The sequence below is a fragment of the Apiospora phragmitis genome (assembly GCF_038363925.1).
Source record: "Apiospora phragmitis strain CBS 135458 chromosome Unknown utg000014l:1.0-1827420.0:1.0-1829600.0, whole genome shotgun sequence".
NCBI lineage: Eukaryota > Fungi > Ascomycota > Sordariomycetes > Amphisphaeriales > Apiosporaceae > Apiospora > Apiospora phragmitis.
Genome location: NW_027117414.1, coordinates 1,011,844 through 1,036,619, shown reverse-complemented (window position 1 = coordinate 1,036,619; position 24,776 = coordinate 1,011,844). Strand labels below are relative to the sequence as shown.

Sequence of the window (24,776 nt, the reverse complement as noted above, 5' to 3'; positions counted from 1 at the left end):
GCCAGTTGCCATCTCGATGTTCAACTTGGGGCATCTCAAACTTGGAAGTTGGCGGCCAGCACACCAATGGCAGTGGATACCCGGGGTACACTAATAGCTAATGGGCACTATCCCTTACCTATCATTTGGTGTCGGTATCGGCGGCTCGTTGCACCGTGACCGCCACGCACTCTGAACCCCACCATAGCTGCGTCTAAGTAATGCAGAGCTGAGATCGAGAACTATTGACGGTAAACTTTCCAAGAAAAAAAAAAGTTGCATCCCAAAGTCAATTCACATTTACCCAAAAACCGCAGTCATACACAGGATGTCATCATTCATCCAGTAAGAGGCCCGCAGCTTGTGCTGTGGTCTTCCGTCGTTTTGTCAGCATAGGACGATCGTGAACTAGTCAACATGTCTCCCTGGAAAACCAAAGAATCGAACCCCACTAGCCCACCTGCAGGCCCCGGGCCCAGATCTCAGTATATTGACTCCCAGCAGGAGGAGATCCTGGTTTTGAAGGCCATATACGAAGATGGCGTCGACTTCACTGAACACAAGGCCGCCAACGCCGCTTGGCAGCGCGCCGAGCCTTCGTTTGATATCCGCATCAAGGCCCTCTCCAACCAGGACTTCACCGTCACCCTGGGCGTGGTCTTGACGGCAACTTATCCCAAATCCCCACCACTTCTGAGTCTCAAGGATGACACCAACTTGAGCGACTCTACCCTCTTCAAAATCCAGAAGTTCATCGAGAAGAGGCCCAGGGAACTTGCAGCGCAAGGTCAAGGTGAGCCTATGATCCATGAACTGGCAGAAGGGATACAGGAGTACCTCGAGGATGCTGCCCTGGCCAAGGCACAGGGGCTGGAGCAGCCTTCTCTGGAAGAAGAGAGGGCTGCACACGAAGAGGAATTAGCCAGGCAAGCCCGCGAGCAGGAGGAAGAAGATGCCCGCAAGAAGCAGGAGGCTACCCAGGAGGAGGAACGGGTCATGCAGCAAATGATCGACGAGGAAATGAGGAGGAAGAAGGAAAGCCACAAGAAATCACGCCAGAAGAGCCACCCTAGAACGCCTAGCTTCCTGCCAGAAAATTCGCAGCAGAACGAGGGTAATCGAGTGGTCTTTGACGGGACTTGCAAATTAACCGACTCATCCGGAAACGAATTGCACTTCAATACTGTCGTAGGAAAGTACGACGCCCGCCAGGGGACGGTCACCACAGTCTACACAGTTCGACCGAGCAACCTGGACTGCACAATTCTGGCTCTGAAGGAGGCGGAATTGAAACCAGGTTCTAATGAGGTGGTGCAATTCAAGAAGCGGATGTCATCCTTGGAGAGCAAACTCCGATCCGTTCAGAAGCTGTCACATCAGAATATTTTGCAGCTCATCGACTTTCGCATTGATCAGGTGTCTGAAGATGAGGAAGACGACGACGATAGCAGATCGAATGACCGTATTGTGCGCGTTTTGATGCCTCTTGCAGACCGTGGGTCTCTCGATGAAGACCTGGAACGCAGAGGACCGCTGCCCCCTGGAACAGTCCGTGCTTGGACGACAGACTTACTGTCTGCATTGGAGTATCTGCACAGTCAGGGACTGGTTCATGGTGACATACATCCGGCAAATATCTTGCTTTGCAGGGAAGATTCGCGGAACTATGTACCAAAACTTGCCGACGTGGCTTACCAACGAGAACTGCATGCCATCTGTAGCAAGTCACGTACCAAGTCCTCGCTGAGCTCGGCGAAATCGGTCTACTGGCTCCCACCCGAAGTGGCGGGGAGTGCGGCATCACTGAACCACAAGACCGACGTTTGGGATTTTGGGATTGTGTTCTTGCAGATGGTGTTCGGGCTAGACGTATTCGAGAAGTACGAGGCGCCCGCAATGCTCATGGAGACGCTCTCCTTATCCAACTCTCTGCACGAGTTGGTATCCAAATTCTTCAAAGCCGACGCATCACGACGCCCCCGAGCGGCCGACCTAAGGTCGAGCGAGTTCCTCGCCACGGACGCACCGATACTGGTGGAGGAGTCCATAGGCTTTCACTCTTCAGCCCAGACCTTGGCTCCGATGCCTCCCGGTTTCTCCAGAAGACGCCTTGACTCTGTCAGTGCCGCCCCATCTTTCTCAAGATTCGCCAATGACTTCTCTGAAGAAGGCCGTCTGGGAAAAGGCGGGTTTGGTGAGGTGGTAAAGGCACGTAAGAAGATTGATGGTCAAATTTACGCAATAAAAAAGATCTCGCAGCGTGCATCTCGTACTTTGACTACCACGCTCAAGGAAGTCATGACCCTCTCCCGGCTGAGTCACCAGCAATCGTTCGTTATTACGATGCTTGGATTGAACGAGTACCAATAGATACGTACGAGACTGACGGCGACTCGTCAACTGAAGGGCCTCAAACGCAGGACGACGGAACTGCAGAGTCAGATGGCATTGACATTCAGTTTGCCACCAGCACGGGGGGGTTGGATTTCATGTCTTCAACCAATGCGGCAGGTGATTTTAATTTCGAGGCTTCTGATAGCGACTCGGACGACGACGACCTTACAGATGAAGAGGACAGCGATGAGGAAGAAGATTCAGATGATGACGACTCAGATGAGCTCGATTCCGCCTCGGGTGATAATGACTCTACCAATGAAGACCAATTGCCCGGCTCGTTGAGACGAACACGGAGCCACCAAGCCTCGTACAAAAACGTTCTGTACATACTTATGGAGTACTGCGAAAAAAGAGTAAGCCTCCCTCGACATGTCTCTTGACCAGTGAATGCTTTCAGATGTACTTGCTTACCAGCTAGGGGTTTAGACTCTTCGAGATCTGATATCTCAAGGCCTTCATCTTAATACGAAGGAGGTCTGGCGACTGTTTCGTGAGATTGTGGAAGGCATCGTTCATATTCATAGCCTCCACAATCTCGTGCACCGTGATTTGAAACCGGAAAACATCTTCATCAGTGTCGGAGCTGACGGCGTTGCTCACGTAAAAATTGGAGATTTTGGTCTCGCCACGAGCGGTCACATCAACGGCAACAAAGGTCTCATCGGCTCGCAGGACTCCAACAAAATGAGCAACGTTGGAACGGCCATCTATCTTGCACCCGAGCTCGAGCGTAGCAATATCGAGGACTCTCGGAAAATAGATGTAAGCATGCTGTCGCACCTTCCCATCGTAGTTACTAACGACCATCAAGATGTACGCATTGGGTATTGTCTTCTTCGAGATGTCTTATAAACCCATGCTCGGTCACGAGAGGTGGACTGTCTTGAATGATTTGCGAGGACAGCCGCCCAGTCTTCCATCTGACTTCAAACCAGCAGACAAGACGCAGACTGAAGTCATTCTCTCTCTTGTTACACATAATCCAAAAGACCGACCCACGAGCTCTGAGCTGTTGCGCAGCGGCAAGTTGCCCATGGCCGAAGAAAGTGAGACAATACAACGTACTCTGGCAGAGATATCCGACCCGATGTCCCCCCATTATCAGAAGACAGTGTCGACACTATTTTCGGTCACGACGGAGAAAAGCAAGGACTACACTTGGGACATGTCCACACCAAACCCGTCGTCCCTTGAACTCTTGTACCAAGGGGTAGTCAAGGACGAGCTGATATCAATCTTCCGCCGTCACGGGGCTCTTGAAGCTTCCAGAAACCCTCTGTACCCTCGATCCTCTCATTACTCTCAGCCAGTGGTCGAAATGCTCGACCGTAGCGGCACAGTACTTCAGATGCCATATGATCTCATGTTGGGGCATGCGAGAACACTTGCAAAGCACACAGGTTCATCCGTTGTGCCCAGGTCATTTGCGTTTGACAAGATCTTCCGTGAGAGGAGCGGCGGCGGTCAACCCCTGATGTACAGCGAAGTTTGCTTCGACATTGTCTCTACAGACACACTTGACCTTGCACTCAAGGAGGCACAGGCAATAATGGTCCTGGATGACATCGTTGACGCATTTCCTTCGCTGAACCAGATGTGTTTTCATGTCAGCCACTCCGACCTTTTGCAGCTGATATTCGATTTTTGTGAAGTGGATGACAACCTGAGGAAAGTGGCGGCAGAGTCGATGACCAAACTGAACATACATTCGTGGACATGGTCGAAGATACGTACAGAGCTGCGTGCGTTGGGCTTGTCGGCTACCAGCATTGACGAGCTACAGAAATTCGACTTTCGAGGTATGTGAACACTTAGAACCCTGGCATGCTGCTTGATTTCTGACTTCGGTTATTAGATACCCCCGTCAAGGCATTCACGAAGCTCAAGATATTGTTTGATGGGAGTAATACGTTCGACAAGGCACAGTCAACTGTTGCTCATTTGAAGGACGTTATATCTTATGCGAAGCGTCTAGGCGTCCACAACAAGATCTACATCAATCCTTTAAGCAGCTTCAGGGAAGATTTCTTCCGAGGTGGCATCCTCTTCCAGTGTGTTTACGACAAGAAGTTCCGAGACGTCTTTGCAGCGGGTGGACGATATGACAGCTTAATCAGGGAGCATCGCCCCAAACTCGGAAACCAAAACGAGCAGCATCATGCTGTCGGGTTCAGTCTTTCATGGGAAAAGCTGGCGAGGATACCCAAAACCGCCGGAAGCAGCAAGTCCTTTATGAAGAAAGCAGAAGCAGAAACACAGGGCATCTTCAATGCCAAAAGAGTAAGTTCATACAAATGCCTTGCTTCAAGTTTTCCATTGCTGACTCCGTATAGTGCGAAGCTCTTGTTGCAAGTTTCGACCCTGCCCTACTGCGCAGTGCTGGCGTCGAACTGGTGGGAACCTTGATTAGAGGCGGCGTCAGTGCCGAACTGGCGTGTGACTCTCGGTCTCCTGAAGACTTGCAAAAGAAATATCGCGACGAGACGTATTCATGGATGATTATCATTAAACAGGACCTCCTCAAGGTCAAGACCATGGACCGCAAGGATGTTGCCGATGTCGATATGCCGACTTCACAGCTCATGGGCTGGCTAAGGGGCGAAATGCGTGAGCGCGAGCGCGAGCGCAGCCATAAAAGCGCGATACGCCCGGCGAACGTCGGCTCGAGTACTGCTACTGTCGAAGATGGATTCCCCGTGAATACGGAGCAGGAAGTGGCAGTTCTGGTGGCCAACACCAAATCAAAGAAATTCAATCGTCTTGCCGTTGTCGAACAGGCCCAAGCCTGTATGGCAAGAATGCATTGGAACTGCCTCGAGGGACCTGTCGTGGCAGTGGAGACGTCAGATACAGTTCTTGAGCTACTCCGGAAAACTCTGTTGTCCGACGCTGATAGCTGGCGCAAAGCCGAGCAAATGGTCAATATGGCAGAGCGCAAGTATCTCAGAGAGATACATGACCTTCTCCTTTCGTGGAGGACCGAATGGCAGACCAAGAATGGGAGCCGTGATGCGGGGGTCTATAATTTCAGGACCATGAACGGCATATATTACGACTTGGGCGCGTAGTCGAGAGCGGCGAGGGACGAATGCTACAGCTTATGAGGACTTCGTGGATAGCATAGGAACGAAATCAGAATATATAAGTAACAATACCGAGCGATAATATGTTGTTTTAATTGGCTATATCGCCTATAAGCTCGGATGTATATATATCACCAATGTAGTACAATATGGCGTGACCAACTCTACGTTCCCCCAAGGTCGAGCTCTTCGCCTTCTTTGCCTTCTGCGGTTGCGAAGGGGCCAAACAACATTGTCTCTCACGATACCAACCGCTGCGTCTTCAACTTCGCGATCTGCATCGGGCGGCACAAATCCAGGTGGCAATGGCTCCACGCGTAGATCGGGTATTTCGAAAGATGCCGGGTCGAAGCCACCCGGCCCCTGATTTCTACCAGTCCCAAACAAGCCGCCGAAGGTCGTTTCAAATATCCTGGACAACGGGCCCAGCTCAGATGCGGTGTCGTCCGCGCCGTCCGTCGTCCCGAATGGCGGTGGACTGGTAGACGCATCGAACATGTAGTCCTGGACGAACCGAGCAACGGCCTCGTTCGTCTCGGCGGGAGCACCCGGCCGTCCCCGGGATAATTCTGCTCCGGGGAAAGCCGGCTCAAGGCAATGGCCCGTCGTAGCAGCCCACCCAGCGTCCACATGTGCTCCTTCCTCTCGGCCATGAGTATGCTGACGAAGCGCTTGAGGTTCGACCCTACGTGTAGGGAGTTCATGAAGTCGCCGTGGACAAGGAACGGATCTCCTGGCCCGGGGCGATTGCCACGTCGTAGCGATCCAGGGGAATCAGGCCGTCCGCTTGTTGGTCAGCCGCTTCGCTGGAGGGCACTGCGAGGGTTTGGATGATCTATTCATGAAGTGCGATAAAGTCGTTAGTGAACTAGGTCGATATTCACCTATGGGCTGCGGGAGGGATGTGGTTCAGTTTTCTTACTCTTCCCATGGCTATTTGGTTTTCCTTATTCCGCTGCCTTCTATCGCCTTCTCTTCGGCATCCCGAAGCCGCACATCTTGAGCATCGGCACGATTTCGTGGTCATCGTCGCCGGGCGTGAGCGATCCGATGAGCAGTTGTGACAGGTCGAGGGATCCATGGGCCAGAGTCCCTGGTGCTTGCCCTTTGATCACCACTTCATGACCTTCTGGAAGGAGCTCAAAGTACGCCAAGCCAGCGCAGGCGCGCAACACTATAAATGGGGGTTTCTTTCAGTCAGAGAGAGGTTCGGCTTCAGGTTAAGCAACAAAGCAGACACAAGCAACGGAAATTGACTCACGGCACAGCATCACCCGCCAGAGAAACCGGTTGGAAGGGTTTACACCCGCTTCCTTCATCCTCTTCCGGAACTCATGGAGGTTGCCCGACTCCATGTACTCGAGCACCAGAGTAGGCCGTGATGGTAGTCTCGGTCCAGGCGCGTTGTCTTGGTCAAGCATGATTGGATTCGGACTCCAGAAGGGGTGGTTCAGAATAGAGCCCAAAAGCGAAGAAGGCTGCTGGCCTACAACTCGCTCCTCCTCTTCGTAGTGTACTACGTGATTCCCTTCGCCCTCTCCTTCGCCCTCTTCCTCACCCTCCCTCTCCTCGTCCTCCGAATCCTCTTCATCTTGGAGATGGAAATTTATGTTCAGCCTCATCTCTTCATCATCCAGATGAACCACATTCACCACATGCTCGAGCTTGGCCAGGTCGCTCAGAGTATAAATCTCGTCCTCCATCCTCATGATATCCTCTCCGAACTTGACGACCACGCGGCGCTTCTCGACTGCCCCGCGGCCGACAGTACCCTCGAGCTCGGCGAACAGGCTGGCGCCGCCGCCGCCCGCGTTGGGCCGCACGCCGCGCATCGTCTTCAGGTAGCGGAAACGATGCCGGAACTCGAAGTAGTCGCAGACCTCGCGGTGCCGCCTGGCGACCCGCCGGTCGTGCCGGAACCGCGGGGTCTGCCGCGCACGGTCGAAGCGGCTGATGAGGGCGTCGCACCGCACCCTTTGCCGCCGCCGCTCGTCGGCCTGGTATTGCTCCAGCCGCGCCTGCGCATCATCGCGCATGCCCTCGACCTGCTCCTTGACCGACTCCCAGTCTACCGTGGGGAGGTTGTGGGGGAACATGGCATCCTCGGTGTAGTCGAAGTCCGACCCGGAGTCGGACCCAGGCTCGTCGTACCTGGCCATTGTCAATCAGTCGTCGGCTGCCTTGGGTGGCAAGGTATATGCAGCGAGGGTAAAGACTTACAAGGTCATGTGGTGCTGTATATTCATACATATAAAGGGTAATAGGCACTGATACTTCCTGTTTCGTTCTTTTTCTTATTTATCTTGTGAGTGGCATATAATGATGCACTCGCTGACTTGGCCACACATGTTACTGTAATATGAACACGCCATGATCGATACAATCAGGGAATGTAGACAACTCAATGGAAAGTATTGTGACTTGTGCTGTTTCCGGTTCCTTTGTTTTTCATAGGTGGCAGCCGAGACGACAAAGTTGACAATGGTAAGGAGCCTCCCGAGGAACACAATGAATTGGTGGCTACTTTTGTAATACATGCATCAATTGCGCTGCTACATTGGACTGCACCAATGAGATCTCAGTGCATGGATTGAATGTGCAGGTGTCTCATAGTATGTACAGATTTTGCGATGGCTTGTTCCAATCGAGTGCAGCGGAAAAGAGGTTCAATTGAGCCCCTAAAGCGGTAAGAAGTAAATAAAAACACCGCTGAGGTCACTTAATTGAACCCTGAATAACCGCGTCCGTTCACCAGGCCAGGCCAGATTGCTAACAACCCGCCATTCAACAACAGAAGCTTGATAATTACATTCAAGAGTGACAGACTGTACACATCAGGCTTTCGCGACACACTCCAAGGACCAATCTTGCTCAAACTTCTGTGCCAATGCTGGGTTGGGCCATTAAGAGGGGCTACCAGACCGCGACGGGCGCGTCTGACGCCCCAAGACAGCCTGAAGATGCTGGTAAGTCCCGTCGCGCCTGGCTATGGTGTTGCTTGTTTGTTGTGTTTTGGGTAGGATGCTGACAAAAACCACCATCATGTCAGATACCACACAGCTCGATGCCCCTGACACACCTGCACCAATCTTCGCTGCCCGCGCTGTAAGGCATGCGATCTTCGGCACACCAGCGCCTGCCACAACCACATCCACAGTCACACGCCCACCACGTCTACTTGCAGAACTTGCAGACAACAGACCCAGATCACCTCCGAAATCACCTCCGAAACCTACCGGCATCCTTATGACTCCGGGAACCGCCACCTCACGCCGGAAGCGAGTCTCGTTTGGCTACGAGATCCAACACAAACAGAACGATGCTGCCGCGCAGTCACCTTCGAAACCCCCGGCACCCAAAAAGGATGAGGACATGTCCGATGAAGACTGGGAGGATGAGGATCCCGCAGATGTCACAATCGACCTAAACGAACCCAAGTCCAATTCGGGGCGGTATTGGAAGACACAGTTCACCAAATACCACGACGATGCGAGGGAGGAGATGTCCAAGCTGGTCAAGCACAAACATCTCTCGCGAATGTACGCACAACAAAAAGACATCGAGAACACGGAACTACAGGAACGGGTCAAAGAGCTGGAGCGGCAGGTCCGGCTGAAGGACGAAGAGATCAAGCAGGCACAGAAGAGACCAGCATTGACGAGGACTACCAGTGTTGCCAGTGCAAGCAGCAGAGAACGCGAGGATGCGGAAAGCCGGGCGGCGGAAAGGGCACGGCAAGCGGCCGAGAGAGAAAGTGGCGCGGCTCACGAGGGAAGTCACTACGTTGAAGAAAGAGAACGCAGACCTCCGGAAAGAAAACGAGATAATCAAGGCGAATGCGTCAGACTCGGCAGCACAGGCACAGGTATACAGGACGACTTCAGCAATGACGAGCGAGCGTGCGGCAGCGGCAAAAGCAAGAGTGGCCCAAAGGCGGAGGGAGAGAGCCGCACTTAGGGCGTCTTGAAAGGCTTGGCTGATAATGTTGTAACGAGATCACGAAAACAGACATGGCCGGGCAATCTACCGCGGAGGACTTGTCGCTAACTGTACAAAATTGTATGCTTTAGAAAAAACAAGAGACTCGAATTTGCTATGGGCTGAGATATTGCCTCATGTAAGTACCTTGACTAAAAGTATGCGAAAGATACCTATGATATGGTGCTATGTAATCGTGGGAGGAAGCATTGATGCTTATCAGAGAGCTGGAAATTGAATGGAATTAATAGTATAAAGTATACTTTATTGATACCACCCCTCTTACTCTAGCCCCGATATCCGATAGGTTTCTTCTACTATCATGACATGGCAACCATGAGCTCCCAGATCCGAGATGAGGGCCATGACGAAGATACAGCTGAAGTCGAGGCCGAGATAGCGGATTTGGAAGCACGCCTCAAAGCTGCCAAAGAGCGTTTATCGCGCTCATCGCCATCAAACCCACCATCTGCATCAAACAATAACGACAATAACCTTACCAGACCCCCATCATCCCCAACCTCATCCCAGCATTTCCTACTCCTGCTCTCCGACTCGGCCCTTCCACTAGGCTCCTTTGCCTTTAGCTCCGGCTTGGAGTCTTACCTGGCCCACCATTCCGCGCGCAAAGCAAGCCACCAGCCCCGGCCGTCTTTCACGACCGACTTCTTCCCCTTATCCCTTTCCTCCTACGCCTCCACCACCCTCCCCCTTCGTCCTGGCCGCCTACCGCGACCCCGCCGCCGTTGCTGACCTGGACGACCAGCTCGACGCCGCCATCATCTGCACCGTGGGCCGTCGTGCCAGCATCGCGCAAGGCCGGGCTTTGCTGGGCATCTGGGAGCGCAGCTTCGTCTCTTCCTCCTCTTCTTCTGCGTCGTCAGCCGGCGCCGCTCCCGTAGCGGCGCCGGAAGAGGTGCTGAAGCCGTTCTGTGCGCTTGTGCGCTCCGCCGGCAGCTCTTCCACTTCTTCTGCGGCGACAGCAACGACCGGAACAGACCCTCCAATCCCGCCCCCCGTCTCCGTGCACCTCGGCCCCTTATTCGGCGCCGTGTGCGCCCTGCGGGCCTGACGCTGCCGCAGACGGCGTACGTGTTCCTCCTGAGCCACGCCAAGGCCGTCATATCCGCCGCCGTGCGCTCGGGACTCTTCGGCACCTACCAGGCGCAGCGCATGCTGGCGTCGCCCGAGACGCAGGCGCTTATCACGGCCATGGTAGCCCGCGAGTGGGACACGGCGCCCGAGGACGCGGGCAGAGCGTCCCTGCCATGGACTTGTGGATCGGGCGGCACGAGCTGCTGTATTCGCGTATTTTTAACAGCTAGCTGAAGTCAGTAAGTCTAGTCGTTGTCGTTGTCTTTGTCGTCGCCCGCGGTGGGCTATAGGTTATAGATACACACAATTTTGGTGCGGCGGCTGTGGTATCTCTGGATTTACCCTTGGGTAGTAGCTACGGAACAATATTATTAGATGTCATGCACGAATCGGATTCCAACTTCGATAATAGGGGAGTTGCCGTATCGTGCAATTATAGATTCTTATGACTGGACAGAAAAGGAGAGATGACAGTATTAGGAATGAGTATTCGCAAAATGCAAGACCCCGTTCACCTTCAGGGGTCCGCTCTAATATGAGACCATAGTACAAGTTCTAATGCCATTTTCTCTTCGTATGAATATCAAGGGCTTGAATATACATATGCTGTTCTGAAAACAACATGATATTTTATGCAGTATAATACAATCAATGCTTCGCTACTCGTCGTCATCTTCATCATCGCTACCGTACGCTACCAGTGGACCAGCTGATGCTTTCGGTTTCGCCTTTGGCGCTGCCGGGACCTTGGCGCTCTGCAACGCGGCTAACGTACTGCTCGAGAAGATTCCGTCTTCTTCCTCCTGCCTTGCAGGAGGAGCAGGTAATGCCGCCATGCCTCCACCATAGACCCCGTCCTGTTGTTGACCGCCCATCTCGAGCATGAGCTGCTGTTGTTGGTCTTCCAGCTCGAAGCCTCGCCTTCCTATCGGATTCACCGCCTGCGCGCCTCTGGCAAATGTGTATGTCGTCGGGGGCCTCGTAGCCTTCCAGGCCGTACGAGCTCTCGATCTTCCTCCGCTTTTGCGCCTCCGGATCGCGGCCCTCGAGCTCCGCGACGAACTCGGCGGGGAGCGCCCGTCGGATGGCCTCGGCGGCCTGCTCCTCGGTGTGCCGGGCCTCGCGGGCCTGGGCCATGGGGTTGGGTCGGCCGTGGCCCAGCGGACGTTGAGGATCTCGTTATGGTCGAGGGACTGGTGGGCCATGGCCTCCTTGGCGAACTGGGCGTTGGCCTCGTTGACGTAGGTGATGAAGCCCACGCCGCGCGTGTTCAGCACGCGCACGCGCTCTACGGGGCCCCATTCGGCGAAGTGGCGGGCCACGACCTCCTCGATGTCGTCGGTGACGTGGATGCGGCCCGCGTAGATGGTGCGGTTCTGGCGCATGAAGCTGCCGACGCCGCCCATGTCGTCGCGGTAGTCGGAGAACTTGTCGCGGCCGAAGCAGTCGACGTTGGGATTGAACAAGTCGTGGACGCCGGGGAGGCGGTGGAGGTACTCGCAGTCCTGGCCCTTGGGGCAGATGCCGCGCGCGAAGAACAGGCAAAAGTACGAGCCGGGGTGCTTGTCGGCCTGGGTGTAGCCGCTATCGCGGGCGATGTTGCAGCGGCCCTTGGCGGGCGTCTTGGACAGGTACTTGTCTTCGCGGTCGCCGCCCGACCACTTGTTGTACCAGATATTGAAGATGGTGCCTGTCTGGGGCGGCGGCTCCGAGGTGATGAAGTCCGGGTCGACCTGCGCGCGTGCCGGCCGCTTCTTGCGGACGACCTTCTTCATTTTCTTGGGCGCCGGCGCGGCTACCTCTGTCGGCTGCGCGACGAGCGCTTGATCGTTGTCGTCTTCGGCCATGATGTGTGTTGTTGTTTGGTGTCGATGATGCGAAAAGTGAAGATCCAAGAACGAGGCTGCTGATATGATGGAAAGGCTGCGATAAACTTTTGGATGGTCCGTGTGAGTAAACGACCTAAATTTGGGGGCGCTACGCTACAGCAGTAACCTTTTAGCACTGTTTGATTCGTATGACAGTGCTACGAGATCCATGGAGCCCACTATCCTGCAAATATCAGGGGCTTCAAATCACCCTTCAGTGACTGCTATTGACCAACTTGAGATCTTACCCGCATTGAATTCCGCACCATTAGTCGCGGGGCATCATATCATGGTGCCATGTTCACATGAAGCTGGACTTTTGTACCTAGGAACCTCTACCAGCACTCATGGAGCTGGAGAATTTATGACTGAAGAGTTCTCGACTGCTTTGCAGATATCTATGTACTTAACCTACCTAAAGTAACATGCAGAAGGGCAACATACGAGTCGGGTATCGGCACATCTTCCACCGGCTCTACCCCAGCTTTTGACCCCGGGCCTGAACACTCTAGCGCTCATTGACTTGCTCAACATGCTGCAGCTACGGGCAAAGCTCCAAGCTCCCGTCTGTAACCCACCCCCGCTGTGTGGATCTTACCTCGGTCGACCTGACATTGTACGACATGTTTGGGGTCATGTCGCAGTCAGCCGGGGCAAAGCGCCGAGGTGATTGCCGTTTCCCTTTTAATAAATCAACCAAGATTCAATGGCCTGAACCAGCTTTCATCAACTTCAATTCAGCATTTATACCCTATACGAAAGGGTTCTGAATTTTGTTGTCCCCTATAAGCAAGCTCTCTTCAACGTAGCGTCATCATGTCGGCTAAGATTCCAGCTCTCGTAGGTCGCCTTTCCCAGCCCCCCCTCTCCAGTTGATAAATCATCAAACGCAATAAACTAAAGAGGCACCCTCCAGGTCGTGGATCGCGTAAGCGACAAGGCGAAGCAAGCTTTGGATCTTGTTGCCAAGTTCGTTGAGGAGGAGTGCATTCCCGCCGACCCGGTCCTCGAAGCCCAGATTGGTTCCGGCGAGTCAAGATGGGACCACCACCCTCCCATTGTGGACGAGTTGAAAGCCAAGGCCAGGAAGCTTGGTCTGTGGAACATGTTCCTCCCCAAGGGCCATTACAAGGAGTCTCCCGGATACACCAACCTGGAATACGGCCTTATGGCAGAATGGCTGGGCAAGTCGAGAGTGGCTTCGGAAGCTGTCAACTGCGCAGCGCCTGACACCGGTAATATGGAAGTGCTGGCCAAGTACGGCAATGAGGCACAAAAGGCCAGATGGTTGAAGCCTTTGATGGAAGGAGAAACTCGCTCGGCCTTCCTCATGACGGAACCAGACGTTGCTTCTTCCGATGCTACGAACATTCAGCTTAGCATGAAGCGGGAGGGCAACGAATACGTCTTGAATGGCTCAGTAAGTCCAATAGGAACCATCACCAGTACCAACCCCGAAACTAATCATTTTCTTGTAGAAATGGTGGTCAAGTGGGGCTGGAGACCCTCGATGCAGTGTTTACATTGTCATGGGCAAGTCTGACCCGAGCAACAAGGACCCTTACAAACAGCAGTCGGTTATTCTTGTGCCTTCCTACACACCTGGTATCACCATTCACAGGATGCTGCAAGTCTATGGCTACGACGACGCGCCGCATGGACATGGCCACATCAGCTTCAAGAATGTCAGGGTACCCGCCAGCCACATGGTGCTTGGCGAGGGCAGGGGCTTCGAGATCATCCAAGGACGTCTGGGGCCTGGTCGCATTCACCACGCCATGCGCACCATCGGGGCTGCGGAGCGCGCCCTCGAGTGGATGTTGATGAGAATCAACGACCCCCGCAAGACACCATTCAAGAAGCAACTGAGGGAGCACGGGGTGATTCTCGAGTGGGTCGCCAAGTCCAGGATCGAAATCGATGCGGCGCGCTTGATCGTGTTGAACGCCGCTGTCAAGATGGATGATCTTGGTCCCAAGGCGACCCTCAAGGAGATTGCCGAGGCCAAGGTACTTGTGCCGCAGACGGCGCTGACTGTCATTGATCGTGCGGTCCAGGCCTTTGGTGGAGCGGGTGTCAGTCAAGATACGCCTCTGGCCAACATGTGGGCGCAGATCCGGACTCTGAGACTGGCCGACGGTCCGGATGAGGTGCATCTCCAGCAGCTGGGGCGAAACGAGAACAAGCGGGGCAAGGAGGTGACGCAGAAGATCGTAGGCCAGAAGGAGAAGACGGAGCAGCTGTTGAAGCAACACAACGTGAAAAGGTACGAGCCGGGCATGAACATCAAGGCGCGGATGTAGGGGTGTTTAGGTAGATAGCGGCCGTCAATTGAGTGTGTGTTATACTCCCGATCCAAGTACCTCTTTCACCCACTTCCACGGAGGAACGTTTACGGAGGGCCATGTAGGCCCGGGGGGTTGCCGTCCCAACGCGGCGACATGCGGGGATGGCTGTATGACTTGTTCACCCTGGCAGCCGGACGTGACTCATTTGGGTATATAGCATTGCGTATAGGGTTTTGGAGGATCGGAACGTCGCGACGTTGGTAGGACGACATGAACGCGACAGTCGAATGTCCATGTCTAGAAGTGGGTGGATCTGGGATCCATCCCTGTTTGCCTTATGTCCCGGCCCAGTTCCTCATGATGGATACGACGGGGGTGTTTGTTTGAGTGAGCTCCGTTGAATACAGTAGATGCGAGGTACGTACCGGCGTTGCCCCGTACGACCCGTGTAGCCCACCTCTATTTACATCCCCATCATCCCTAAAAGTTGGAAGTGAAAGAGCTTTTCTTAATAGCATCATCATCCAATTTGCAAGGGAAGGTGTCCACTCCTGCTCTGCCGTACTTTATTTACCTCCCGCTGAAAGACTCGACGCTGCTCTTCCAATCATCTGCAACTCACTCTACCAAAACAAGCAACCTTGACGAGCTCCCTTAAAGAACTAACAGCTTCAGACCATTTCAGTTACATCTGCATCTGCAAACACTCTCACACAGACGCCTTCACACACATATAAAGAGCAGTGCCATCCCATCAGCAAAAAACACACAACATCGCATCTGCATCTCGAACAAGACCATCGCACACAAATACATCCACGCGCGCACTTCAACTCTCGCAAGTCAACCGTCGCACACCTTGTCACTTACCGACCACCATCATCGGCGATATCCAACATCCCAGAACACCAACTGCAATGCAAGCAACAATGTCGTCCAACGTCCTCTCTCCCAAGGATACCAACAACCACATCCGGGCCACCCCCACCACGGACGGCGCGAAGCCCGATGTTAAGAGCATGGAGTATCACCGCCAGGTCTTGCAGAACAAGATGGAGGAAGAGAAGTAAGTTCACACATGCCATCCATCCCAAGGCCTTTCCACCTTGTCGCGATGCACCTCCCCACCCCCGCAAGACATCTCCACGCTTCAACAATTCGCATCATGACACACACAACTAACATTGCGCGACTACAGGAACAAAAAGACCTACATCTCCCCTTCGGACAACATCATGAGCCCTTGCACAGCCAAGCTCAATGCTCTGCGCAACAAGCAGGTCGGCAAGTAAGTAAATCCTTTTCCCTTTTCACCCCTGCTATCGCCGACTCATGACAACCAAAGACGCTAACAAATCTTTCTCCGATAACAGGACCAAGCCCAAGTCCCTCTTCGCTCAGGCTTCTGCCCGCAAGCTCTCCGACGAGAACGTCCTGGGTGCTAGCAGCCCCTCGTCCTCTCGCTAGAAGAAAGCCGCCCTCGCCGACTCTCTACTTACTCTTTTCGCTGACGTTCTTGCGAACATGGAAGTGTAGTAAAGATAGGCTGGTTTTCCCTTTCTTCTATGGGCTTTCTGCGACTTGTTTTCTCCTTACGAAATGGGATTGATAGGAGTTTTCCCGCAGGACTTGCGACGAGGCGTACATTCTCCTTTGTTTTGCTTTTTGCTTTCTATGATGACGACTATTACGATGCACAACAGGGGCAGGGAGCGATAAAGATTCCCCCAACCCTCACTTCTTGTACTTGTATTCTAGGGTAGTCGGAGGACAGAGAGATCACCGAGTATCTGGCGTTTAGGGGTGATGGTTCTTGCACACCAGACATAGGTTACATATACCTACTTCGGCAGGATAGCCATAGCATGAACTGAACAGAGATGATACCATCACAAACACTCTCACTTTCTTTTTGTTCCTTAATTTTTGGTGGAATTTGGCGCGTCTCGTGAATATCTACAACTGGCAGGTGCTGTGACTCGACTACGCCTTGTAGCCGCTCACAATGTAGACAACATCCTCATCTGCCACCAGATGACCCAGTCCCACGCGTTGCGGAATATGCCTGGCGCTTGCTCCCCATACCAGGGCATACTTATACGAGTCTTTAAGCGTGCGATGGATGCGGTCGCAGACATCCTCTATTGTGCTGTCTTTGCGCACAATCAGGGCCTCGCTGAAGTCCGGGTCGTCGCCCTTGCGCTTGGTGTAGATGCGGATGAGGGCGAGCTCCTTCCAGCAGCGGTCTACAACGTCCTGGATGCCGAGGTCATCCTCACAACTCATGACGACGGTATGAGGCTCGCGCGCGAGCTTGTCGAGGAAGTCGAGCGAGACGCTGTCGATCTTGTTGTAGACGTACAGGCACTTGATGTACTTGCGATGGTCCTTCATGATGACATCGATGAGGTCGTCGACCGTGGCCTCGTCGTCGCGGATCAGCACCTCGCAGTTCAGCATCTTGTAATCCTTCAGGATGTTGTACACCATTTTCTCGTCGAGGTTCTTGGGCGTCGATTGGAAGTTGATCTTCATGCCGCCGGCTTTCTTCGGTTTGAGGTAGATATTCCTGATCAGGAGAAAAGAAAGGCCCCTTTTTGTTAGTATCTTTGATGACAGTGGTTTTCGAGGGAAGGGGGGCCAATTTGGTTCAAAGACGTACGGCGGCTCACGGTTCAGGCGGATGCCAACCGCCTCCAGTTCAGCCTCCAGCAGCGCTCTCTGTTCCGCCTTCTTGGTCGCGTCCAGCACCATCAAGATCAGATCGCTCGTCTTGGCCGCCGAGATGACCTGTCGCCCACGACCCTTGCCCTCGGAGGCGCCCTCGATGATACCCGGTAGATCGAGCAGCTGGATCTCGGCGCCGCCGTATTCGAGCACACCCGGGATCGCCGTGAGCGTTGTGAAGGCGTAAGACGCCACCTCGGACCGCGTCTTCGTAACTTTGGATAAGAATGTCGACTTGCCCACCGAGGGGAAGCCGACCAGCGCTATTCGGGCATCACCACTTTTGCTCACGTCGAAGCCGGCGCCGCCTCCGCCGCCGGCACCAGGGCCGGGCTCGAGGAGCTGTGCACGAAGTCGGGCGAGCTTTCTGTCGGAGATTCCTGCGTTAGACCAGCTCCATGTATGCCGTGTGCAACCTTTTTCCCTTCGACCAGCTGTGGGAGAGTTTTCTTTACCCTTTCAGTAGACCAAGATGATATTCTAGTTCAAGCCGTCAATATCGGGTTCGCTCGTGGCAAGTGGGTGGTCGCATTCACCTGTGGCCTTATTCTCTAGAATCCCAGATTAGCTGATTCCGACAAAAACATCATTTGATGAACAGAAGCTTACTCTGTGTCCTCCTCATCTCATCCTCAATCCTGCGCGCGCCGTATTAGTTTGCATGTTCGGCGCGGGTAGACTTCTCTTACTCCTTGATCTTCTCCGTGATGTTCACCATCTTGGCGGCTCAGCGACAGGAGTCGCAAAAACTTCAATGAACGAAAGCTTGAAAGAGAGGCAGAAAGCAAAATCCCAAACCCAAATCTCTATTACCTGATCGTAATGCTGAGATATCGTTTTCGCAAAGAGAATGATGGATGACGGGCAGAATTGAACGTGGGGCAACCAGGAATAATTTCACCGCTTTCCGAATACGTACATGCGTGTGGTTATGCTATTGATTATGCCACTTCCTAACTGACTATACTGCACAAATGATCGTTGATATTAGGCTACATAACCTACCTATGTACATACATGCATCTAATTAGATGCACTAATTTATTATCCTCCTACTCTATAGGTAACCCCTGATGTATAGAATGTGAGTGCTAGTTGATAACTTCCAGGGTTGTCGTACAAAGTACAAACATTAACATGGCCACATCCTCCGAGCAGGGAAGTCATGGATAACAAGGCCTATTCATAGCAGGTTTCAAACCAAGGTGGTTTGCTCACTCATATATCGCAACAAAAACGGTATAATATGATTGGTCCAAAGGCAGAGCCACTACAACAGTGTCAATCAAATTCTACATCATAACAGCACCCAGAATGTTTCCCTGGCTCGAGAAGCTGCCATACGACCTACCAGCACCAACGCCGGGCCCTAAGAAATCCATGCAGGTGCTTTTTCCAGAACGGTCAGGTACAGAGTCGCTTCGCAACGCCCTTCTCATCCTGGGATACGACGCCATCTTCTTATGGGTACGAGGGTATGATGCGGGTCCCCATGGCGCATCAAGCCGGAGTCAAGATGATGAGGCGCAAGTTTGACGTCACGTCCAGCCCGGACCACACCATCACACGCGCCGGCTTTCGAGGCCATCATTGGCGACTGTAAAGCGGTGACGGACATGTCCTGTGTCAACTTTGCGAGCTCATCGAAGCCTTTCCCGAGGCCAAGGTCATCATCAACGCGCGCGAGATTGATGTCTGGTATGCCAGTTACAAGTCCACCTTTGAATGATACAGGGGCCGGTGGAGCGGCTCCCACAACTGGGCAAGAACTTGGTTCTGTGCCGAGCTCTACTGGCTGCAGCACAGCGGGGAATGCAAGTTTGAGCGACTCTGGAACGACGATATCGCGAACATGTGGCCATGGTCAAGAGAAGTGTCCCGGCGGACCAGCTGCTCGAGTGCAAAATTCAAGATGGCTGGGAGCCTCTTTGCGACTTTTTAGGAGAGGTGCTCAAGGATGACTTTCCATCTGGTAATAACCCAAAGGGCTCCGACATGCGAGTGACCAAGTTGCTGGGGAACTCCAAGCGGCGAGCGGACAGAAACATGCTGATCACTGCTGCATTTGTTGCCGCATTGCTATTTGCAGATATCAGGGTAGCCAAAGGGTTCGGGCCCGTCCATGCTTGAAAGCGGACTTACCAAAAAAATCATCAGTGGCAACGGGATAATTGGTCGTCAACAGAATAGCTGGTGGGAGTTGGTGTTAGTTGTGTCGTTTTCAGCCTGTATAATCCGGAGCAACGAGACAGCGGATCGTTGCCTGGGCACTTCAAGATCGACAGATGCCGAGCCGTTCCGGTCCTCGGTTGACCTGTAGATGGATGAATGGCTATAGAAGTCCGGTAGCGGAAACATGCACGAGTATGAAGCAAATATGCCCAGCTTGCTGAATAAATGGTCATCAGCGATATCGCACATACGAAGCAGAATGGATGGATTTCGAACCCCAATAGCGGGAAGTTTAGACGCGCGACGAATTAGAGCCGGTGTCGGAGTCGGGTTTTTGGCACTCCCAGAGACTCTTTTTTTTTTTCTTCTCCGTAGGACCGCACTGAGGTCGGTATGCTTCCGCGGGGATGATGTCGCCGCCAAGGAAGAGTGGAAGTTAGCCGGCAGCGGAGGAAATGTAAAGCTAGCTCGCGTGGGAGGTTGATCACTACATGAACTCTTACTCGACGATTTGCCATGTTGATTTGATTCCTGAAACTCAGGCTCGACGAATCAGAAGGCGATGATAAGACTTTGGCTACCGGGCAGGGAGATGCCCTGAGCGGCACTCCACGCTAGAAAGCCCGACAAGCCCACGACAGCCCACGCTAGAGCTGAGCTTGCGCGCGCTCAGCTCGAGGCACTCCGTCATGGTTCCCGAACTAAGACGTTCTAATTCCGAGGGGTCGATGTCCGCGCAGATGCGCCCGCAGTTGGAAATCAGATGGTCGCTGCGAGCTAATCTGGAACGACGAGTTCATCGCCGAAAGCATACAAGTGAGCTTGCATCGATCTACAGTAACCGCCTTACTAACCTCCCATACGGTGATGAATTGTGATTCGTACTATACGTCGTAGCCGCGCAGGGCACGCCAGCTTCCAGATAAGCACATGTCCTGACGCAACACCATGACTGATAAGTATCTGTGGTGTGTGGTGGACAGATTCACCCCCAAAGGCAGCCCAGGATGACGAGGAGAAGCAACCAGTTACCAGTTGACCCCCCATACACCACGACGGCCTACCCAGCCAATTGACGGCGGCAAGGGTCGAAGTCGAGGCAAAATAATTTTAACAGAATAGGTATACCCCCATCTATTGCCTAGTACCCGCTTGATCCATGACTCTGGGGCTGCTGGGATTTTATCTCCAAAAGTAGTTTTCGTGAGCTGGGGCAGCCATGTGGGAAGACGTGGGAAGGCGCGGGACATTTCGCCGTAGTCGGACTTACTATTGTGGTTGCTTGCCTCCATATGAAAATATACTACATGCTATAATCTCCATAGCCAGCAAGCTTTTCTTACTTAAAGCGCCTTGGTCCCCCTTCCAACAAATTCCCTTCATCCCATTCTCTCTCCCAGCTCAAACCTAGGCAAATCTCGGTGAAATAAGTGATACCGCCACTGTCTGCTAAAGACCTTGTTCATTCAATCGTCACCTCTACATCACTCACGTATAGCTTCCCCTTCTTGAGGCAACCATGTCTAACCTGCCCTCCGAGCCCGAGTTCGAGCAGGCTTACAAGGGTGAGTCTACCAGCTGGCCACGGGCGTATATCTATTCTGACTTGGCATCAAGAGCTTGCGAGCAGTCTCGAGAACAGCTCTCTCTTCCAGAAGAACCCGGAGTACAAGACTGCGCTGAAGGTTGTGTCGATCCCGGAGCGTGTGATCCAGTTTCGTGTCGTTTGGGAAGATGACAACGGAGTTCTGCAAGTCAACAGGGGCTACCGTGTCCAATACAACTCAGCCCTAGGTCCTTATAAGGGGGGTCTGCGATTTCACCCAACGGTGAACCTGTCCATGTGAGTGTGGCGATGAGTACATCGGATATAGAACCCGCAAATCGCTGATACCGTCCCGTACAGCCTCAAGTTCCTTGGGTTCGAGCAGATCTTCAAGAATGCCTTGACCGGATTGAACATGGGCGGCGGCAAGGGAGGTGCCGATTTTGACCCCAAGGGCAAGAGCGACAACGAGATTCGTCGGTTCTGCGTTGCTTTCATGCAGGAACTGTGCAAGCACATCGGCGCTGAGACCGACGTTCCCGCTGGCGATATCGGCGTAGGCGGCCGAGAAGTCGGCTACTTGTTCGGAACCTACAAGAGGCACCGAAACAAGTGGGAGGGCATGATCACCGGCAAGGGTGGCAACTGGGGAGGCAGCTTAATCCGACCCGAGGCCACCGGCTACGGTCTCGTGTACTACGTCGAGCAGATGCTGAAGTACGCCGGCAAGGGCGGCTTCGAGGGAAAGCGAGTGGCTATTTCCGGGTCCGGCAACGTCGCGCAGTACGCCGCGCTCAAGTGCATCGAGCTCGGCGCCACCGTCGTGTCGCTTTCGGACTCGCAGGGCGCCCTCATCGCCGAGGGCGAGGCCGGCTTCAAGCCCGCGGATGTCGAGGCCATCGCCGACATCAAGCTGGTCCGCAAGCCGCTGACGGCCTACGAGCACAAGGGCGCCTTCAAGTACATCGAGGGCGCGCGACCCTGGGTGCATGTCGGCAAAGTCGACGTCGCCCTGCCCTCTGCTACCCAGAACGAGGTTAGCGAGGACGAGGCCAAGACTCTCGTGGACAAGGGGTGCCTGTTCATTGCCGAAGGGTCCAACATGGGCTGCACTCAGGAGGCGATCGATGTGTTTGAGGCGGCGAGGAAGGAGAAAGGGGGCGAGGCCATCTGGTACGCCCCAGGCAAGGCATCCAACTGCGGCGGAGTGGCCGTATCCGGCCTCGAGATGGCTCAGAATAGCCAGGTACGTTTTGACCCCTGACTACTGGAGATTGTATGTGTGTATGCATGGTAAGGCTGACTTTTTTTCTTCTTGTTCTAGCTTGTGAGCTGGACTCGCGAGGAAGTTGACGAGCGTCTCAAGCTCATCATGAAGCAAGCATTCGAGAACGGGCTGAACACGGCGAAAGAATATGTCGAGGCGAAGGAGGGTGAGCTTCCCAGTTTGGTGGCAGGCAGCAACATCGCCGGGTTCGTCAAGGTCGTGCAGGCGATGCACGATCATGGCGACTGGTGGGAGTCCATGTAAGTCGGGACACGTATTGGAAAAACCGTTGGCGCATCAGGGCGCAATCAAAAGGAGTGTCCAGGAGTTGCTCGCTTAAGGCAACCAAAGCCAGGATCAGGCAACCTGGCTGTGAATTGTGTTATTAGTTATTATGAGATCGGCTGCGGCGAATAGACAGATACCCTCTTTCCAAACGACTACGGTTTTGCAGCCTCCACCCCCAATCGTACCTTGGTGGCATCGGTCGAGGCGCATACAGGCAGCGACACACCATGCCACCCTGTATGTTTGCCAGCACGTACGATTTTCAGTTTACTGTTACAGCGTCGATATTTCCATGTGATCTGACATATCTACCTGCGACGGCAACGCGGGTAGGACTAGAAGCCGAAGTGTCAGACCATAGTCTGTCTGCCTGCCCGGTAGGCGGGTTCAACCCAGCCAACGACGGTTATGGGTATCATTCTCCCCGAGCCTCTCTCGTTGATAACTAGCCCCAACGGAATGGCATGTTTCACTTGGGGTCCAAACGATCCAGTGGAGGGTACTGATCAACTCATTGGGACAGGCTCGTTCAGCCTTGTCTGGCATGGGCTCACGATTGGCGCTCAGACATTGTTTCTAGTCCAATCGGTAGGCTACGGGATGAGAGCAGTCGTTGGGCGGAGGTGGCAGTGCTCGCATACGAGGTGATCAGTATTTCTCCGATCATGACAATGATGACGATATGGCATGGAGTTCGTGCGGTTACACCGAATCATCGCCCTTTTCCATAATAGCTGACCAGCTGAGATGCAAACGATATAGCCTGCAGCTCGGTTTCTTCGGAGACGGCGGCGGTGGAAGAAGACTGACTGCAGCATGCAGAACTGCATGCTGCATACTTACGAAACTACTGCACGTCACCCACGGAGGTTTCTCCGACAATACTGTACCAGGACTACCAGGACCAGCGGCTGAATATTAATAAACTGCATTTTATGAGCACCCAACTCACATACACTTCATTGGTACACTTCCGCTCATACCGGAAGCCCGAGCAGGCCCATCCTTCCCGGCAGTCTTGGGCCGGCATTATTCCAAGGGTTCCGTTTCCTGACAAGGTTCTGACATGGACGCACACGATTTCATTTCGTTTCGATTATTCGTGGCCCACCATGGCGCACACTCTGGAGCCAGGCTGCCAGGGCCTCGGGGTAACCAGGATGATGATGGGACGAATGGGAGGAGCCAAGGCCCGCGCCGTGAGAAGCTGAACATCGGAACCCCACCGTGCCAGGATGGAAGCCTGGAGGAGATATCATCAGCCTTACGAGATACAACGGTACAGTGTTTCTGTCTTCCCACGAGGGTTTGCGTGTTTGCTTATGTTCCCCTTCTTGCATCCTACGAGCTCTGGACCAATGGCGGTAGTTATCTCCCGGATACGGTGTCTGCTGACAAGGCCCCAAGGGGTGCGAATAAGAATTGGCCGGTTTCCCTCGACCGCCTCAATACAGTCGAATTCGAAATCGGTTTCCGCTTTTCAAGATCAAACAATCTGTTAACGTTGGATCCACATCAGGCTTGGCGCTGACAGGTACTTTGCATGGCAAGCACAATACTTCAGGTCACCGGAGGGACATACTGCTCTAACTAGCGCCATTATTAAAACATTGTATAGCTGCATAACACCCTGCATAATGGAATATCCGAGCGAGTCACAAAATGAGGAAACACCCATTTCGACGCTTGCTGCTTACTTTCAAAGTAGGCCTAACTCATGATTTTGCGTGCCTCGTTTCAGCATACATATCGCTAAATAAACCGATGAAAGCACTGAATCATTGAGCAGGCCTGTTATATTATATATTGTTGCGACTAAAAGCCGGGATACGTTAACGTTATTGCTCTGCTCTCTACCGCCGTTCTGGCTTGCTAGCTAACCAACGGAAGCACGGGTAGCCACTAGTGACTAGTAGCCTGGAGCCACAGCACATATAAAGCTTGATCTCTTCCGCCCCGCGCCTCTTACTCCTGGGCCATGCCTACGTTAATCTTTGCGCCTGTTTTTAAATTCGAGAACGGACAAACATGTTTTATAAAATAATTAAGATAACATTATCGAAGTTAAGTTAATATAATAAATAAAGG

General features: G+C 53.3%; 10 protein-coding genes across 10 annotated transcripts; 7 read left to right on the top strand and 3 right to left on the bottom strand.

Moving 5' to 3' along the window:
• Positions 1-396: 396 nt before the first annotated feature.
• PG994_014943 (eIF-2-alpha kinase GCN2) lies at positions 397-5,444 on the top strand (the record flags this gene model as incomplete). Its single annotated transcript, XM_066866352.1, has 6 exons — positions 397-2,191; positions 2,239-2,729; positions 2,803-3,138; positions 3,188-4,175; positions 4,232-4,656; positions 4,710-5,444. 6 exons carry the CDS (start codon positions 397-399, stop codon positions 5,442-5,444), a joined length of 4,770 nt encoding a protein of 1,589 aa, XP_066708028.1.
• A 977-nt stretch (positions 5,445-6,421) lies between these two features.
• Positions 6,422-7,618, bottom strand: PG994_014942 (uncharacterized protein; the record flags this gene model as incomplete). The annotated part of the gene is made up of 2 exons (XM_066866351.1): positions 6,422-6,633; positions 6,721-7,618. 2 exons carry the CDS (start codon positions 7,616-7,618, stop codon positions 6,422-6,424), a joined length of 1,110 nt encoding a protein of 369 aa, XP_066708027.1.
• A 728-nt stretch (positions 7,619-8,346) lies between these two features.
• Positions 8,347-9,416, top strand: PG994_014941 (uncharacterized protein; the record flags this gene model as incomplete). Its single annotated transcript, XM_066866350.1, has 2 exons — positions 8,347-8,425; positions 8,509-9,416. 2 exons carry the CDS (start codon positions 8,347-8,349, stop codon positions 9,414-9,416), a joined length of 987 nt encoding a protein of 328 aa, XP_066708026.1.
• A 357-nt stretch (positions 9,417-9,773) lies between these two features.
• PG994_014940 (urease accessory protein) lies at positions 9,774-10,766 on the top strand (the record flags this gene model as incomplete). Its single annotated transcript, XM_066866349.1, has 3 exons — positions 9,774-10,036; positions 10,080-10,353; positions 10,395-10,766. 3 exons carry the CDS (start codon positions 9,774-9,776, stop codon positions 10,764-10,766), a joined length of 909 nt encoding a protein of 302 aa, XP_066708025.1.
• Positions 10,767-11,191: 425 nt separating this feature from the next.
• PG994_014939 (uncharacterized protein) lies at positions 11,192-12,379 on the bottom strand (the record flags this gene model as incomplete). Its single annotated transcript, XM_066866348.1, has 1 exon — positions 11,192-12,379. The coding sequence occupies one exon, from the start codon at positions 12,377-12,379 to the stop codon at positions 11,192-11,194; it is 1,188 nt and encodes a 395-aa protein (XP_066708024.1).
• Positions 12,380-13,216: 837 nt separating this feature from the next.
• PG994_014938 (acyl- dehydrogenase family member 11 protein) lies at positions 13,217-14,703 on the top strand (the record flags this gene model as incomplete). The annotated part of the gene is made up of 3 exons (XM_066866347.1): positions 13,217-13,240; positions 13,317-13,820; positions 13,879-14,703. 3 exons carry the CDS (start codon positions 13,217-13,219, stop codon positions 14,701-14,703), a joined length of 1,353 nt encoding a protein of 450 aa, XP_066708023.1.
• A 914-nt stretch (positions 14,704-15,617) lies between these two features.
• Positions 15,618-16,155, top strand: PG994_014937 (uncharacterized protein; the record flags this gene model as incomplete). Its single annotated transcript, XM_066866346.1, has 3 exons — positions 15,618-15,754; positions 15,887-15,976; positions 16,062-16,155. 3 exons carry the CDS (start codon positions 15,618-15,620, stop codon positions 16,153-16,155), a joined length of 321 nt encoding a protein of 106 aa, XP_066708022.1.
• Positions 16,156-16,671: 516 nt separating this feature from the next.
• PG994_014936 (uncharacterized protein) lies at positions 16,672-18,133 on the bottom strand (the record flags this gene model as incomplete). The annotated part of the gene is made up of 4 exons (XM_066866345.1): positions 16,672-17,795; positions 17,952-17,966; positions 18,025-18,053; positions 18,105-18,133. The coding sequence occupies 4 exons, from the start codon at positions 18,131-18,133 to the stop codon at positions 16,672-16,674; spliced, it is 1,197 nt and encodes a 398-aa protein (XP_066708021.1).
• A 1,142-nt stretch (positions 18,134-19,275) lies between these two features.
• PG994_014935 (uncharacterized protein) lies at positions 19,276-19,545 on the top strand (the record flags this gene model as incomplete). Its single annotated transcript, XM_066866344.1, has 1 exon — positions 19,276-19,545. The coding sequence occupies one exon, from the start codon at positions 19,276-19,278 to the stop codon at positions 19,543-19,545; it is 270 nt and encodes an 89-aa protein (XP_066708020.1).
• A 1,561-nt stretch (positions 19,546-21,106) lies between these two features.
• PG994_014934 (NADP-specific glutamate dehydrogenase) lies at positions 21,107-22,658 on the top strand (the record flags this gene model as incomplete). The annotated part of the gene is made up of 4 exons (XM_066866343.1): positions 21,107-21,152; positions 21,205-21,430; positions 21,494-22,379; positions 22,458-22,658. Coding segments are annotated over 4 exons (1,359 nt in total), but the record flags the coding sequence as incomplete, so codon positions are not given.
• Between the last annotated feature and the right edge of the window lie 2,118 nt (positions 22,659-24,776).